Source organism: Pygocentrus nattereri, chromosome 28 (genome assembly GCF_015220715.1).
Source record: "Pygocentrus nattereri isolate fPygNat1 chromosome 28, fPygNat1.pri, whole genome shotgun sequence".
NCBI classification, from domain to species: Eukaryota; Metazoa; Chordata; class Actinopteri; order Characiformes; family Serrasalmidae; genus Pygocentrus; species Pygocentrus nattereri.
In genome coordinates, this window is record NC_051238.1 from 2,258,367 (window position 1) to 2,273,552 (window position 15,186).

The 15,186-nt window shown below is 42.0% G+C and overlaps 1 protein-coding gene across 1 annotated transcript in view; it reads right to left on the minus strand.

The window, feature by feature from the left end:
• def6a (DEF6 guanine nucleotide exchange factor a) overlaps nucleotides 1-15,186 on the minus strand; it is a 43,864-nt gene that overhangs the window by 27,590 nt on the left and 1,088 nt on the right. Inside the window, exons 2-5 of the mRNA XM_017683300.2 lie at nucleotides 10,649-10,789; nucleotides 8,789-8,968; nucleotides 2,508-2,735; nucleotides 939-1,085 (exon numbers count right to left, since the gene is read on the minus strand). Coding sequence (XP_017538789.1) covers nucleotides 939-1,085; nucleotides 2,508-2,735; nucleotides 8,789-8,968; nucleotides 10,649-10,789 — 696 coding nt within the window. The remainder of the gene's footprint in view (nucleotides 1-938; nucleotides 1,086-2,507; nucleotides 2,736-8,788; nucleotides 8,969-10,648; nucleotides 10,790-15,186) is intronic.

Genomic DNA, 15,186 nt, shown 5'->3' on the forward strand with positions numbered 1-15,186 from the left:
CCACTGAGAGCTGATTGGTTAGCGTTACTGCAACTGAGAGCTGATTGGTTGGCGTTACTGCTACTGAGAGCTGATTGGTTAGCGTTACTGCTACTGAGAGCTGATTGGTTAGCGTTACTGCTACTGAGAGCTGTTTGGTTAGCGTTACTGCTACTGAGAGCTGATTGGTTGGCGTTACTGCTACTGAGAGCTGATTGGTTAGCGTTACTGCTACTGAGAGCTGATTGGTTAGCGTTACTGCTACTGAGAGCTGTTTGGTTAGCGTTACTGCTACTGAGAGCTGATTGGTTGGCGTTAGTGCCACTGAGAGCTGATTGGTTGGCGTTACTGCTACTGAGAGCTGATTGGTTAGCATTACTGCTACTGAGAGCTGATTGGTTAGCGTTACTGCAACTGAGAGCTGATTGGTTGGCGTTACTGCTACTGAGAGCTGATTGGTTAGCATTACTGCTACTGAGAGCTGATTGGTTAGCGTTACTGCAACTGAGAGCTGATTGGTTGGCGTTACTGCTACTGAGAGCTGATTGGTTAGCGTTACTGCTACTGAGAGCTGTTTGGTTAGCGTTACTGCTACTGAGAGCTGATTGGTTGGCGTTAGTGCCACTGAGAGCTGATTGGTTGGCGTTACTGCTACTGAGAGCTGATTGGTTAGCGTTACTGCAACTGAGAGCTGATTGGTTAGCGTTACTGCAACTGAGAGCTGATTGGTTGGCGTTACTGCTACTGAGAGCTGATTGGTTAGCATTACTGCTACTGAGAGCTGATTGGTTAGCGTTACTGCAACTGAGAGCTGATTGGTTGGCGTTACTGCTACTGAGAGCTGATTGGTTAGTGTTACTGCTACTGAGAGCTGATTGGTTAGCATTACTCATTCTCTGATAACAGTACAAAAAAACCAGAGAAATAAACCCTGACCACATCTGACAAGCACACTTCACCTCCACACAGCAGTTAGAATCCAGTGTGATGCTGCCTTTACGGTCTTTGCGGTCTTCGCTGGTGTAGTAGTCCAGAGCGTTTGGTTTGAGGGTGAACCAGCGCTCTGTCCAGTTCCGCCGCAGCTGACCCTTCTTCCATAGATAACCCTGAACACACACACACACACATTTTCTCTTTTTACATCTCAAGGCTTTTTTTTGCAATTCTTTAAAATACCCACTTAATTACAAACTCCTAATGTTATTTACAAGAAATGGAACTACCAGAGGCCTGATAAAGAACACTGTATATGAGTGGTTGGTTAGTGTAGTGGGTAACACCTTTGCCGTCTCTGCTGTGGACTGGGGTTCAATCCCCGACCTGGGTAAGCACCCTACACTATACCAATAAGAGTCCTTGGGCAAGACTCCTAACACCACCTTGGCCTACCTGTGTAAAATTATCAAATTGTAAGTCGCTCTGGATAAGAGCGTCAGCCAAATGTCCTACTGTGTAGTTATACACTCTGGATATTTTATTAGAAACCCCCACCTTACAGGTGCAGTTAGTGGGTTTACAGTTACAGACTGCAGCTCGTCCAATTCTGCACAATTTATCAGCCCTTCCACTCATCAGTGGAAAGGCACCACCAAACGACCCCTGCTGACTGATGTTTTGAATTTTTGACCAATGAAGACAGGAAAAGAGCAGAAAAAAGATAAAGCAGGCCTACGCCACAGTCAAAACATAAGACTTTTAATATTGATGTTCATGAAAATGAGAAACAATGATTAAACATGCTTATTTTCCTTGCTCTCCGACAACGGAACTCAAACCCAGATCAACAGTGAAAATATCAGCCACGCGTAGCTAGTACAAGGTAGATGTTTCTAATAAAGTGGCCAGTGAGTGGAAGCACAAGGTGGGTGTTTCTAATAAAGTGGCCAGTGAGTGGAAGCACAAGGTGGGTGTTTCTAATAAAGTGGCCAGTGAGTGGAAGCACAAGGTGGGTGTTTCTAATAAAGTGGCCAGTTAGTGGAAGTACAAGGTAGATGTTTCTAATAAAGTGGCCAGTGAGTGGAAGCACAAGGTGGGTGTTTCTAATAAAGTGGCCAGTTAGTTGAAGCACAAGGTGGGTGTTTCTAATAAAGTGGCCAGTGAGTGGAAGCACAAAGTGGGTGTTTCTAATAAAGTGGCCAGTGAGTGAAAGGACAAGGTGGGTGTTTCTAATAAAGTGGCCAGTTAGTGGAAGCACAAGGTGGGTGTTTCTAATAAAGTGGCCAGTGAGTGAAAGGACAAGGTGGGTGTTTCTAATAAAGTGGCCAGTTAGTGGAAGCACAAGGTGGGTGTTTCTAATAAAGTGGCCAGTGAGTGAAAGGACAAGGTGGGTGTTTCTAATAAAGTGGCCAGTTAGTGGAAGCACATGGTGGGTGTTTCTAATAAAGTGGCCAGTGAGTGGAAGCACAAGGTGGGTGTTTCTAATAAAGTGGCCAGTGAGTGGAAGGACAAGGTGGGTGTTTCTAAGAAAGTGGCCAGTTTCAGAGCCAAAGTTACACAGGGTGCCAGACTGAAATTAAGTGCATGCCCACCTCTTTCAGCACATCCCCCACTATTTCCCGGTACACCTCTTCTATGGCCATGCTGATGGACTCCTTGGCGATTCCCCTGGTTAGCCTGCCGGTGTTCATCATCTCCAGGAAAGCCCACACAGTAAAGCCATTCTGCTGAACAGAACCCTGGGATATAAAGTCCTCTAGCTCCACCCCGTTCAGCTCCACGCTCATGGCCATGCACAGCTTCTTCAGTAAATACTCAACCTGAGCAGAAAAAACAGATTTCAAACAGTTTTAGAGTTTAAATCTTCCAGAGCAGCGAATAACTGTCTATTTTTAGCGGCATCCAAAATCTAGACTGCTGATTGGCTGTCTGAATTACATTCGATATGTATATCATTAACAGTGGCACAGTTTCAAGCCACACCCACTTCCGGTTTGCAATTTAAAAGCAAGTACTGGAAAAATGTTTTGCTCAAGAATTGAACTGGCATCAAAGTCAAGGTGATGCTATTCAAACATATTTCTTATGTTATTACTTTAGCATTTAACTAGCTGTTTTTTATTTTTTTCTCTTATTTTTACTGGAATATTTCTTTTACTTTCTTGTTAGTTGATGCATTTTTATTGGATTTTAATTTATACTTTTATCTAGTGTATTTTAATTTGAAATAGTTTTAATATATCCCCTTTTCTGTTGTCGCTTTTATTTGTTGCATTTTTATTTGTTTATGTATTTTATTGTTTTGCTCTTCTTTCTCTGTTGTTTACACTTTTTACTTTGTATTGCAAAACATACTGAGCAGCAATTTTAATAAAGATGATGATGATTATTATTATTATTAAACATTCAGCGACACCCAGCCCTACTTAAGAGCAGCTGCTGGGTTTTGTTGAATTCTTTTGTTCAGCTGCTTATACGCTTTTCTTTTACTTTTAAGGATTTCTATGATAGAAAACAGGAGCAGACAGTTTCTCTGTGATTACCATGAAACTAAAAGTGGACCTAGAGTTTACCCCTGTGGGACACCACCAGAGAAAAGCATGTAACTTTGAGCTGCCTTGGTGAACAGAATATTGCCAGCAGATCAATTTCTCAAGAGAAGCTTGTTTAAATGACACTATGTGAACTTAAATGCAGGACTTAAATCCAAATGCACAATAACTGAAACGGTGCTTTCCTCTACTACTCTACTGTTTAAGTGCTCAAGAAGGCTAATTGCGTCCGGGCATGCAAAGCACAACAGGGATCATAACGTGACCTAAACAGCACCTGCACTTCTCTGTCAGGCTTTTTTTAACTTCTCCTCAGGGTTCAGCGAAACCTCTGCGTGCTGTTCTGCCACCACCAACAGTTGTGCAAACCTGCCTACAGGAAATAACCAGGCTGTAACCTCACGGAAAGAGAACCCAAAAAGCAGCGGAAAAGAGCGAAGACATGAGAAAAGACAGAAGACAGACGTCAAAGTGAGCTGAGAAAGATAAAAGATCAACTCAGACTGTGTGATATAGCAAAAAAATCACATGAGTACATAAAGAAATTCTCACAGCACTCCGTGTGGATCACTACGTTTAGTTGTTTTTAGTTAGAGTGGGTCTACAAAATAAACGAGAAAAAGAAAAGAATAAAATAAGATGATGTCATATGGGCAGACGTTCATTCAGACACTTGTTACCGTGCAGCTTGTGCAGTTACTACACAGCCACGTGCATGTTTTCACGTTTTTGCATGTTTTTGCATTTTTGTTGATGAATCTATGAAAATAAGTAACATATTCTCTAAAGTGAACTTAAATAAATATGATTTTAAATATGCAACTTGTAAGTTTTAGTGCACAATTGCTATTTATTTGCTTAAACGTATGGAGGAAAAACATAAAATGTACATTTTTTATGCTAAAAAACGAATCGTAACTGTGCATCCAACTTTGCAGGAGTGAGGATGTGTTCACTTATTTGCACTTAAATTAAACCAACAAAATCAGGGTGCACACTTCTGCAGGCAACTGTTCGCTGGTTGTTTACGCTCTCTAACTGGACTCAATCCACCTTTTTTATGATTATGCATACGATACGTTGTTCATACGCATCAGAAGTGCTGACCAAACCCATCACAGGCTCATAGTTCATAGCATAACTGAATCATACTAACGATCACGCGTCGTCATGTCACCCACCCAGAAAACTGACTCCAGCATGCTTCACAGGAAGATGACCTAAAAATACTTTCCGCGTCAAAATGAAAGAAAAAATAAAAATCTGCTGCTACTGCAGTTTAGACACCACGTCTACTGACATCAGCTGCTTACGGAAAAGGCAGAAATGCAAATAACAGGTTCACAAAGCAACGAAAGAGAATAAAACCGGCTTTTTGTATTGTTGGCAGCCCCACGGAAAAGGGAGCAAGCACTAAATAACTAATCTGTTAGAGGGAAATCGAAAATAAAGCGTCCTCCTAAAACGCCGTGAGACAATCACATCAAGCCAGGACACTTCTGACATCATTAATGTGACATCATTAAGCGTCCCTGATTGATAAACCTCAACCTTTCTCAGACCTCCGCTGAGAAAGGCTGTTACGTGTGACTGTGCCTACGGTACAGTTTGAAAACCCCAGGTCAGATTACGTCTTAATGTAAGGTGTAACTGTAACGCGGGGGGGGCGATGATGAGGTGGACGCATGTGCTGAGAGAAGCGAGATTTATTGGGGTAAATCCATAATCAGGGTCTAAACAGTCCAGGGTCAAACACGGAGAGAATGAGGGACGGACATGACGAAAAGGAACAAGGGGCTAAACCCAATGACAAAAAATACAACGGAGGCCAGAAAATCAAACACCATACAATACAAAGACCAGCAAGCAACTAGGGAGAAACAGAGGGCTTAAATACAGGAACAGGTTAACAAGGCGTATGTGAAAACAATCAAGGGCAGGGAGGGTCTGGAAACAAGGGGACAGGACAGGGAAGAATCCAAACAAGGAAGCACGTGGACAGGGCCAAAGGAAAACAAAAGCACATGGAGGACGGGGAGGGGCCAATCGTGACAGTAGGTATGCAGTTTATTCAGTTACTATACAGACGTGTGCAAAAGTTGGTCAAATGACGAATGAAGATGCTAAACCGTCTCTGGGTCAGTTCCCCTCTAGTCACTGGGGTGGGACCCTCAAGGCTCCATCTCAGTACCTTTAGTCAGGGAACATCACTGAACCACAGTAATTGGGGCAGTCATGGGCTGGAGGTTAGGGAACCAGCCTCGTGACCGGAAGATCTCCGGTTCAATCCCCACTGAAAACCACTGCTGGAGCTTTGAGGGAACATTTACGCTGTTTGTACCTGGATGAAGGAAAACATTCCTGAACAGAACCTTCATTAATAACAGAGAACACACGTCATTGTTCTTTTAATTTTACAGCACAGCCGCTATTTATTTGCATAAAACATACATCAAATATAAAATGGGCAGTAACGTTTGCACAGGGCACATTTCGTTTGACTGTTTTTCCCCATTAAATCCAGCAAATAAACAGTGAGTGTGTATTTAAGTGTGCATACGTGTGTTCTCCATAGAGGATGCCTTCACTTATTTACATGGGATTTGACCAGATTTTTGCATTTGATTGCAGGCCTGCAGTTTATAGGAGTCTAATTCTCCCATGTTCCTGCAGATACACTTGTTCTGCTGAGCTACACAGTCCTAGTGCTATAATACTGACAAAAATACTAATGTAATAACCTCAGAAAAACATGACCAATCACCTCCAGCCCTGAGAACACAACATCATGCTGGTACTTCCTTATTTCTTGTGCGTAAGCTGGCTGTACTAAGAAGGGCGTCACCCCAACGCAGCACTTCAGACTCAAATGAACAGCACAGATCCACATGCAGATGCCACTTTCACAAATTAGCCGTCATGTGTCCAGTTAGATACTACGTTTGTTTTGTCCTGTGCATGTAGAACAGCGATGACACTCAACATGAACTTCCTTTGTTTTTTGTTGTTTCTGCCTTATTAGACACTGTTAGTGGTCAGTTTCTACTCTACTAATCTTTTACACACTGCAAGAAGTTCTCTCTTGTCCAGTAAAAAGATCTTACGTAAAATATTCCTCCAGTAAAAGTAGAAGTTCCTCCCTTTAGACCTCCACTGGAGTAAAAGTACTAAAGTATTTCCCTTCAAATGTACTTAAGTATAAAGTAAAAGTACTAAAAGAGGAATTCTGGCTCTGATGTCCTGTTATCATTTTTATAACCAGACTGGCTTCATGAACTCATTTCAGGTGAAAGTCCTCCAGCGTCTCTCTTGGTAAACCAGTCTTTTAATAGAACGTCATTAATTAGCGACGCTGACGTCTATTAAAATGATCAGAAGCACAAAACACTGAAGGTAAACAGTTTCCATCAGGGAGAACCGAGTGGCTCTGAAATCACTTTTTACACACAAGCAAAGTTTCAGTTTCAGATTTATTTACAACTTAGTTCCAAGTTGAAGTTGAATAAAAACTGGCTTTAAACTCAGGATCACAGATGAGCTCCTTTACTATGTTGATCTGTAGGCGTCTGGTCATAAACATAAACCAGCCCAAACTCATTTACTATAAAATGAAATGGTGTTTGTAGAAATTCAGAAAAAAGCCGCGTCAGTCTCGACTGCATATGTGGACATATTTCTATATTGAGCTCTATTTACACAAAGTTAGGTTAGTTCATCATTTATGTTGAACAGACTCCCAAAGTTTTACGCTGCTGCGCTGACGTTGAACCGCGTGCTGCACTGGGTCGGTATGACCAACAGGTCAAAACCAGCTCTAAACAAAGTGACCGCTGGGCCCTGATTGGTGCTCTGGCTTTGCGCTTCTTTCGTTTTGACATGTTACGTTTTTATACACACAGAAACCAAAAGGAACGACAGATTTCTCAGAATGTAGGAGGAAAAAGTCGGATATTAGACTCTGAAATGTAGTGGAGTGAAAGGAGAAAGTCGCCCAGAACGGAGAAACTTCAGTACAGATACACCAAAAATACTAAAGTACAGAAACTCATTACATTTACTCAGTTACTCAGTTATTGTCCAGCAATGATTATATGTAGTTGATTTATCTAATATATCTTATGCACTTATTCTAAGATTATTTTCCTTATTTCTAGACATTATTTTTTACTTATTTTAGGTCATTTTATTAAGTCATTTCTTACAACAAGCACAATTATCTGCCAACATAGTGAGATAATATAGCTTAAAAACTTATTAAAAAGAAGTAACAATGTCTATAAATAAGGAAAATTATCTTAAATTAAGCTTACATCAATATGAGCAGGAGAAATATTGGATTTATTGACTATGTAAAAGGTACTTTTACTTGACAAGACAATTTTTTGCAGCGTATTCTTAAGTGGATATTTATCGATATCAATGTATTTCTATAGGTCGGTTTATGGTAAATCACTGAGGCTGCAAGGCAGATCTATATTATTAGTTATCTAATAATAATCACAGTTAATACAGCTATTCTAACCTAAGTTAGCATCAACAGCGACCGACGATTCTTTGAAGGTCACAGTTCATTAAGCTTCTCTAAATCTACAAACCAACGTTTTCTCAGAAATCTTAGGAAACTAAAGATAACGCGCTGTGTGAAAGTCAGAGACCCCCTTCATTTCCAGTCAAAACAACCATTAAGTACAAGTTATTCATTTATCTTCCCTTCATTCCAGCTTCCGTTCTTCTCAGGATCCTCACTTTCAGCTCCTCAGAGAATCTGCAGACACGCCTCCAAAGCTCAGTCTGAGAAGCTGGTTGATGATTTTCTGAACTAATCAATCCCATTCAGTGGTGCTGAGGTCTGGACTCTGGGGCGGTCAGTCCATCGTTCAGCTTCTTTGTTTGATGTGTCCGTCTCCTTTTCTCAGTGAGGTTCTTCTTGATCAGCTACACGTCCTTTCAGACCCACAGCGCTGAGTGGTCTTCTCACAGTGGAAGGATGGACAGAAACACCTGTGGATGTTTTCAGATCTGAAGCTGCTTGATCTTCTCCTCTCTCTCAGAGATCAAAGCTTTCAGCGCTGTTTATCTGATGGGGGCAGTTTGGGGTCTTCCAGGTCTTCCAGATGGTTGTTAGGAGCCACATTTTGAAACTCCTGTTTTTAACTTATTTTTCTCTCATGTTCTCCGTCCTTCTGCAAGTGGATTATTTAATCTAATCTCCTCAACATGAAAAATGAATAACTTGTACTTAATAATTTGTACTACAATGACGTAAAATCTGGTGATGTAGCTGTAATGTACACTGAGAAAACACTGATAAAAGGCCTCACCTCATCAGGGATCATGACCAGGGGGTATTTATCCTCCGAGAGGAAGATGAAGAGGCACCAGAGGCGGAAAGCGTCTTTGTGGGACAGAATGCTCCCTCCCGCTGGCTTGTAGTTCTTCTTCGCTGTCAGAGTCCAGCAAAGTTCGTCCACGTTCTCCTTCACAAACACTCCCTCCACCACCTGCACACACCAATAACATCAATAACATTAGGAACATGCGAGGAGAGGAGCACTGAAAAAAAAACAAAAATAGTAGACTTTAAGAAAAAAGTCACAATATTTCGAGAATAAAGTCATATTTTGAGAAAACGTTGTAATATTTGGAGGATAAAGTGGGCCAACTATACAGGGGCTAACTACAGGGGGGTTAACTGTAGGGGGGTTAACTGTAGGGGGGTTAACTGTATGGGGGTTAACTGTAGGGGGGTTAACTGTAGGGGGGTTAAGTGTATGGGGGTTAAGTGTAGGGGGGTTAAGTGTAGGGGGGTTAACTGTATGGGGGTTAACTGTAGGGGGGTTATCTGTAGGGGGGTTATCTGTAGGGGGGTTAAGTGTATGGGGGTTAACTGTAGGGGGGTTAACTGTAGGGGGGTTAACTGTAGGGGGGTTAAGTGTATGGGGGTTAACTGTAGGGGGGTTAAGTATATGGGGGTTAACTGTAGGGGGGTTAACTGTAGGGGGGTTAACTGTAGGGGGGTTAACTGTAGGGGGGTTATCTGTAGGGGGGTTAAGTGTATGGGGGTTAACTGTAGGGGGGTTAAGTGTATGGGGGTTAACTGTAGGGGGGTTAACTGTAGGGGGGTTAACTGTAGGGGGGTTAAGTATATGGGGGTTAACTGTATGGGGGTTAACTGTATGGGGGTTAAGTGTATGGGGGTTAACTGTAGGGGGGTTAAGTGTATGGGGGTTAACTGTAGGGGGGTTAAGTGTATGGGGGTTAACTGTAGGGGGGTTAACTGTATGGGGGTTAACTGTATGGGGGTTAACTGTAGGGGGTTTAACTGTAGGGGGGTTAACTGTATGGGGGTTAACTGTAGGGGGGTTAACTGTAGGGGGGTTAACTGTAGGGGGGTTAACTGTAGAAGGGCTGCTATAACGCGTTGGGGTCTCGGTTGCTGTCCAGGCACCGGAGCTCCACTCACTCCTCTCTTTCTGTGGATCATGTTGATCTTCATTCTCTTTATGACTTATTTCTCAAAATATTACAACTTTATTCTTGAAATATCATACCACATGACTTATATGACTTGTGATGGTACCTTATCCGGTATGTATTTGTCGGTTGGGAATGTGTGATGGTACCTTATCCGGTATGTATTTGTCGGTTGGGAATGTGTGATGGTACCTTATCCGGTATGTATTTGTCGGTTGGGAATGTGTGATGGTACCTTATCCGGTATGTATTTGTCGGTTGGGAATGTGTGATGGTACCTTATCCGGTATGTATTTGTCGGTTGGGAATGTGTGATGGTACCTTATCCGGTATGTATTTGTCGGTTGGGAATGTGTGATGGTACCTTATCCGGTATGTATTTGTTGATTGGGAATGTGTGATGGTACCTTATCCGGTATGTATTTGTCGGTTGGGAATGTGTGATGGTACCTTATCCGGTATGTATTTGTTGATTGGGAATGTGTGATGGTACCTTATCCGGTATGTATTTGTTGATTGGGAATGTGTGATGGTACCTTATCCGGTATGTATTTGTTGGTTGGGAATGTGTGATGGTACCTTATCCGGTATGTATTTGTCGAGTGGGAATGTATAACGGTAAATTTTCCGGTTTGTATTTGTCGGTTGGGAATGTGTAATCGTACCTTATCCTGTATGTTTAAGCTGATAGAGGTGTGTAATTGTACCTTATCCAGGATGTATTTGTTGAGGTAGGGCATGTAGCCCTGGCTGGAAACTGGGCCATCATCATCATCTCTGAAATGCTCCTCTAGAGCCGCCGGGTCATGCGGGATACAGAGCACCGTACACAGATTATGGGACAGAACCTGCAGCACAGAGGAAAAACAGTCAACATCAAAATAATGTATTGCAAAAACTGAACATCATGACAGTCTATGGCATTTGAGTTTTCACAACACAAACTATACCACAATATTTATTTTCTCTGACATCTGATAAGCTGGAACAGACAAAGTAGTTCCACATTCAAAAACACTTACAAAACCTATAAATGCAATTATTTGTATTGAATATTTCACACACTGTGCTGCACTAAATCCAGTTAAACAGGACGAATTATACTTTCTTTGTAATTAACACGCAGTTGATCAGTGCAATGGTATCAATGAAATATATATACATATATAAAGTTTGAAAAGCATCAAAAAAGTATATACTGGCACAAATTATTGCATCGTTAACCATCAAATCTCAACATTATCTCAAAATTTTCAAGCTCTAGAAACATATTGTACTGACATAAATAGAAAGTGCCATATTGTGCATTTTATTTTTATTTAATTTTTTATTTTTATTTAATTTTTTATTTTTATTTTGTGTTTATGCACCAAACACAGCCCTGCTTCATTCCTACATGCATAATTTTCCAACTTTTCTTTATTGCATCTAATTAAACAGGCTGTTCATTTAAGACTGATTTACAGTTGCTGTCAGACCAAACTTCATGTCATCAATTATCAATCAATGATTAAGTCAATCAATCAAATAATTAACCTTTGTTTCGACTTGGAAGTACATTGAGGGTGCCTCATTTACAACGTAGTCGGGCAAATTACAAGCGACTGAAAAGCTGAAATGAAATTTACCAAATAAAATGAAGACAAAAAGGTAAAAAAAACTAAATAACGTGACAAGAAATTTGGAAACAGCGTAATGAGCAGACGGTGTTTTCACATTCTGTTCTGACACTGATGATATGTAAATGAGCTCTGCTCTGATTGGACCTCCTGTATTGAGGCATATATATGTGCACTGTATGGACTGAGGAGTGAAACTTCCTACAAAATACATCAAACTCTTTTCCATTTAAAGGCCCTTTAAAATCATAAAAACGGATCAGTCTGGTGAGAACAAACTGCTGCTGTATGTGTGGGTGTGTATATAGCAGTGTGTGGTGTGTAGCAGGACAGTAAATCAGTAGGGAACTGAAAAAGAAGACACTCAGACTGATCCTGGTGATTGTGCTTCATAAGCTAGAACTTATTTTAGAACCTGAAAGAGACGCATAGTGACGCCACCTAAATAAGATCTGCAGAGTGAGTCAAACATCACACACTTAATCGTAGCACTTCAACAGCCAGTTTCCTGCAGGGCTACATGTAGGCCTGAACTAAACTGCAATGCCAAGGGTGCAGATGTAGTGCAGTTTTAGTGTTAAACATGCAGATTTAGTCTTCCAATGGAAAATGAATTAAAGGGCCCATATCATGGAAAACACCATCATTTTGAAAATAAAGCATGCCTAGATTCAAAATGCACCATTTCTGGGAACAATCATGCAAAAAACAGCACAAATTGCTTTGGTAACGTCACGAAAAAACAATGCATTTACATCTACGCCTACAGCAATGTAGCCCCAGCCATTCAGGCTGATGTAAGGAGTGGTCCTAACTGCTTTTTTTTCTTTTCAGCCAATCAGAACAGAGCTCATTTACATATATCATTAAATATATTAAAGGAACAGAATCAATACTAAGGGATAAAAGAGGTCGGTGATCATGTAAACGTGGACCGAAGAAAATACAATATAAATGTAGGATATGAGCCCTTTAAACACAGGACACTGTGAGTGGCATCATCCCTTCATTTATCAGGATCTCAGCTCAGTATCTGAGCTTAAACCTCCAGTATGGACGACATCAGAGCTGAGATGCAAAGGGGGGCCGCACACGTTATCAGATCAACAGCCCGAGAGGCTCAGAATAAACCACAATATCCGCCGGCCCTTGCCTCCCATCAGCAGCTCGAGCAGCTTTCAGAGAGCCTGCGAGTGATCAGAGAGAAGCCTCGGCGCATTAGTGCTCATGCACTCACGCAAGCTTTAAAGGATTCTGGACTCGGCCAGCTTTAATAACTTCATCACCGGATGAAAAGCACACACGGAAGATGAACTGAGTGATGCTGAAGGAGAAACTACTCAAAGAGCGTGACTGATATTAAAATCAGTATCAGTTGTGCTGAATGTTAAATGCAGTCATTTTCTATAAATTCACTGTGTTCTGGGCAGAATATCATTGAATATCATTAGTACCATTGTTATCTAGCACTGCCTGAACCCTCTTGGGCTTGGACTTCACCAGAGCTGCACAGGTTTCTACTGGAATCCTCTTCCACTCCTCCATGAAGACATCACGGAGCAGGTGGATGTTAGACACCTTGCGCTCCTTCTCCTTGAGGAGAGTGCTCAGTTGGGTTTAGGTCTGGAGACATACTTGGCCAGCTCATTACCTTTACCTTCAGCTACTGAGTCATCTTGGAGGTGTGTTTAGGGTCGTTAGGGTCCCCTCGATGAACCGCAGCTCCCCAGTGCCGGCAGCACTCCTGCAGCTCCAGACCATGATGCTACCACCACCATGCTTGTAGGCAAGAGACAGTTGTCTTGGTGCTCCTTACCAGGGCGATACCACACATGCTGGACACCATCTGAGCCAAACAAGTTTAGCTTGGTCTCGTCAGACCACAGGACGTGGTTCCAGTGATCCATGTTCTTGGACTGCTTGTCTTCAGTAAACTGTTTGCGGGCATCAGCTTCAGAAGAGGCTTCCTTCTGGGACGACGCCCGCGCAGGCCAAGTTGATGCATTGTGTGGTGTGTGGTCTGAGCACTGACAGCCTGACCTCCCACTTCTTCAACCTCTCAATTCTTTGGTTGACCCTGGCGAGGCCTGTTCCAAGTGGAACCTGTCCTGGAAAACCACTGAAAAACCTCAGCCACCGTGCTATAGCTCAGTTTCAGGGTCTTAGCAGTCTTATAGCCTAGGCCGTCTTTGTGGAGAGCAGCAATTCTATTTCTCACATCCTCAGAGTTCTTTGCCAAGAGGTGTCATGTTGAATATCCAGTGGTCAGTGTGAGTGAATTGTACCCAAAACACCAAATTTAACAGCCCTGCTCCCCGTTCACACCTGGACCCCTGTAACTCTAACAAGTCACACGACACCAGGGAGGGACGGTGACACAAGTGGGCACAATCTGGACACGTTCACTGTGAGGTGGACTCACTTGTGCTGCCAGCTGTTTAGACATTAATGTCTGTGTGTTGTTCTTTTCAGAGGACAGTAAATCTGCACTGCTGTACAAGCTGCACACTGACCACTTTAAGATATACCCAAGGTTCATTTCTACAGTGTCGTCCCCTGAATAGAGAATAAAATATCTGCAGAAATGTGGGGGGGCACTCACTTTTGTGAGATACTGTATATATGTCACTGCACATGCAGCGCATGCAGGATGATGCCGGCAATAACAGCTGAATCTCTTCATCTTTAGACAGACAGTGAATGCAGTTAACACTTAATCAATGACTCTATTGATTTATGTGCTTTTATCTCCTGCAACGGTGATGCTTATGTAGCATTTAAGGTCGTTATCACTGTCTGGATGTTACTGGGTGTTAAAGCTTATTGATCTGGTACGGATCAACACCACTGACCAAACTGGCTCTTTCTCTCATATCTTGACGTGAGCTGGCACTGACCGCTCATACACACTTTGCTGATGTCAGCAGGTTGTGGGTTCAAATCCCAGCAGCCAAAAATGGCACTGATTTTCACCACATTATCAACCCCATTTTTTGCAGATATCGGAAAAACTGTGCGCCGTCAATATCGGACGATATTATCGGCCACCTGATATATCAGTCTGGGCCCAATTCCTAACCACGCCCCCTCATTTGAGCTCTTTTTTGCAAACATATGACAGTTTGAGTTTTGTAAAGAGTGAGCGGCGCCTTTTTCCACTCTGTGAATTCTGTTTTAAAGGCCGGTTGAGCTGTTCTGCTTGTTCCTTCACTCATTTATCCGTTTATTCCTCTAAAAGCGATCTTACTCGTGTCTTTTCTGTGTTTTTATGAAACAAAGTGGGTTTTGGGTAAAATAAAGCTGTTCCGACTTTTTATTAAAAGGGCAATGTCATAAAAAAAAGACCGTTTTCTCTTTTTATTGAAGTGTAATATGTAAACATGGTTAAAGTTTAACCCCCAGCTGCGTTGTGATGTCACAAAAACCGATATGTTTACATATGGCCAGCCTACAGCAGCACTCGCCCCAAAGTTATAAGGAGCGTTTCAGCCTGGACTGCTTTTTGAATAAGGGCAGCCAATCAGAGCAGAGCTCATTAACATATATCAGTCAGTTGAAAAATGGGATGTCATGTGGAAATGAACAACTGTTTTGTACATAAAACTGCAATGACGTCATAAAAATCA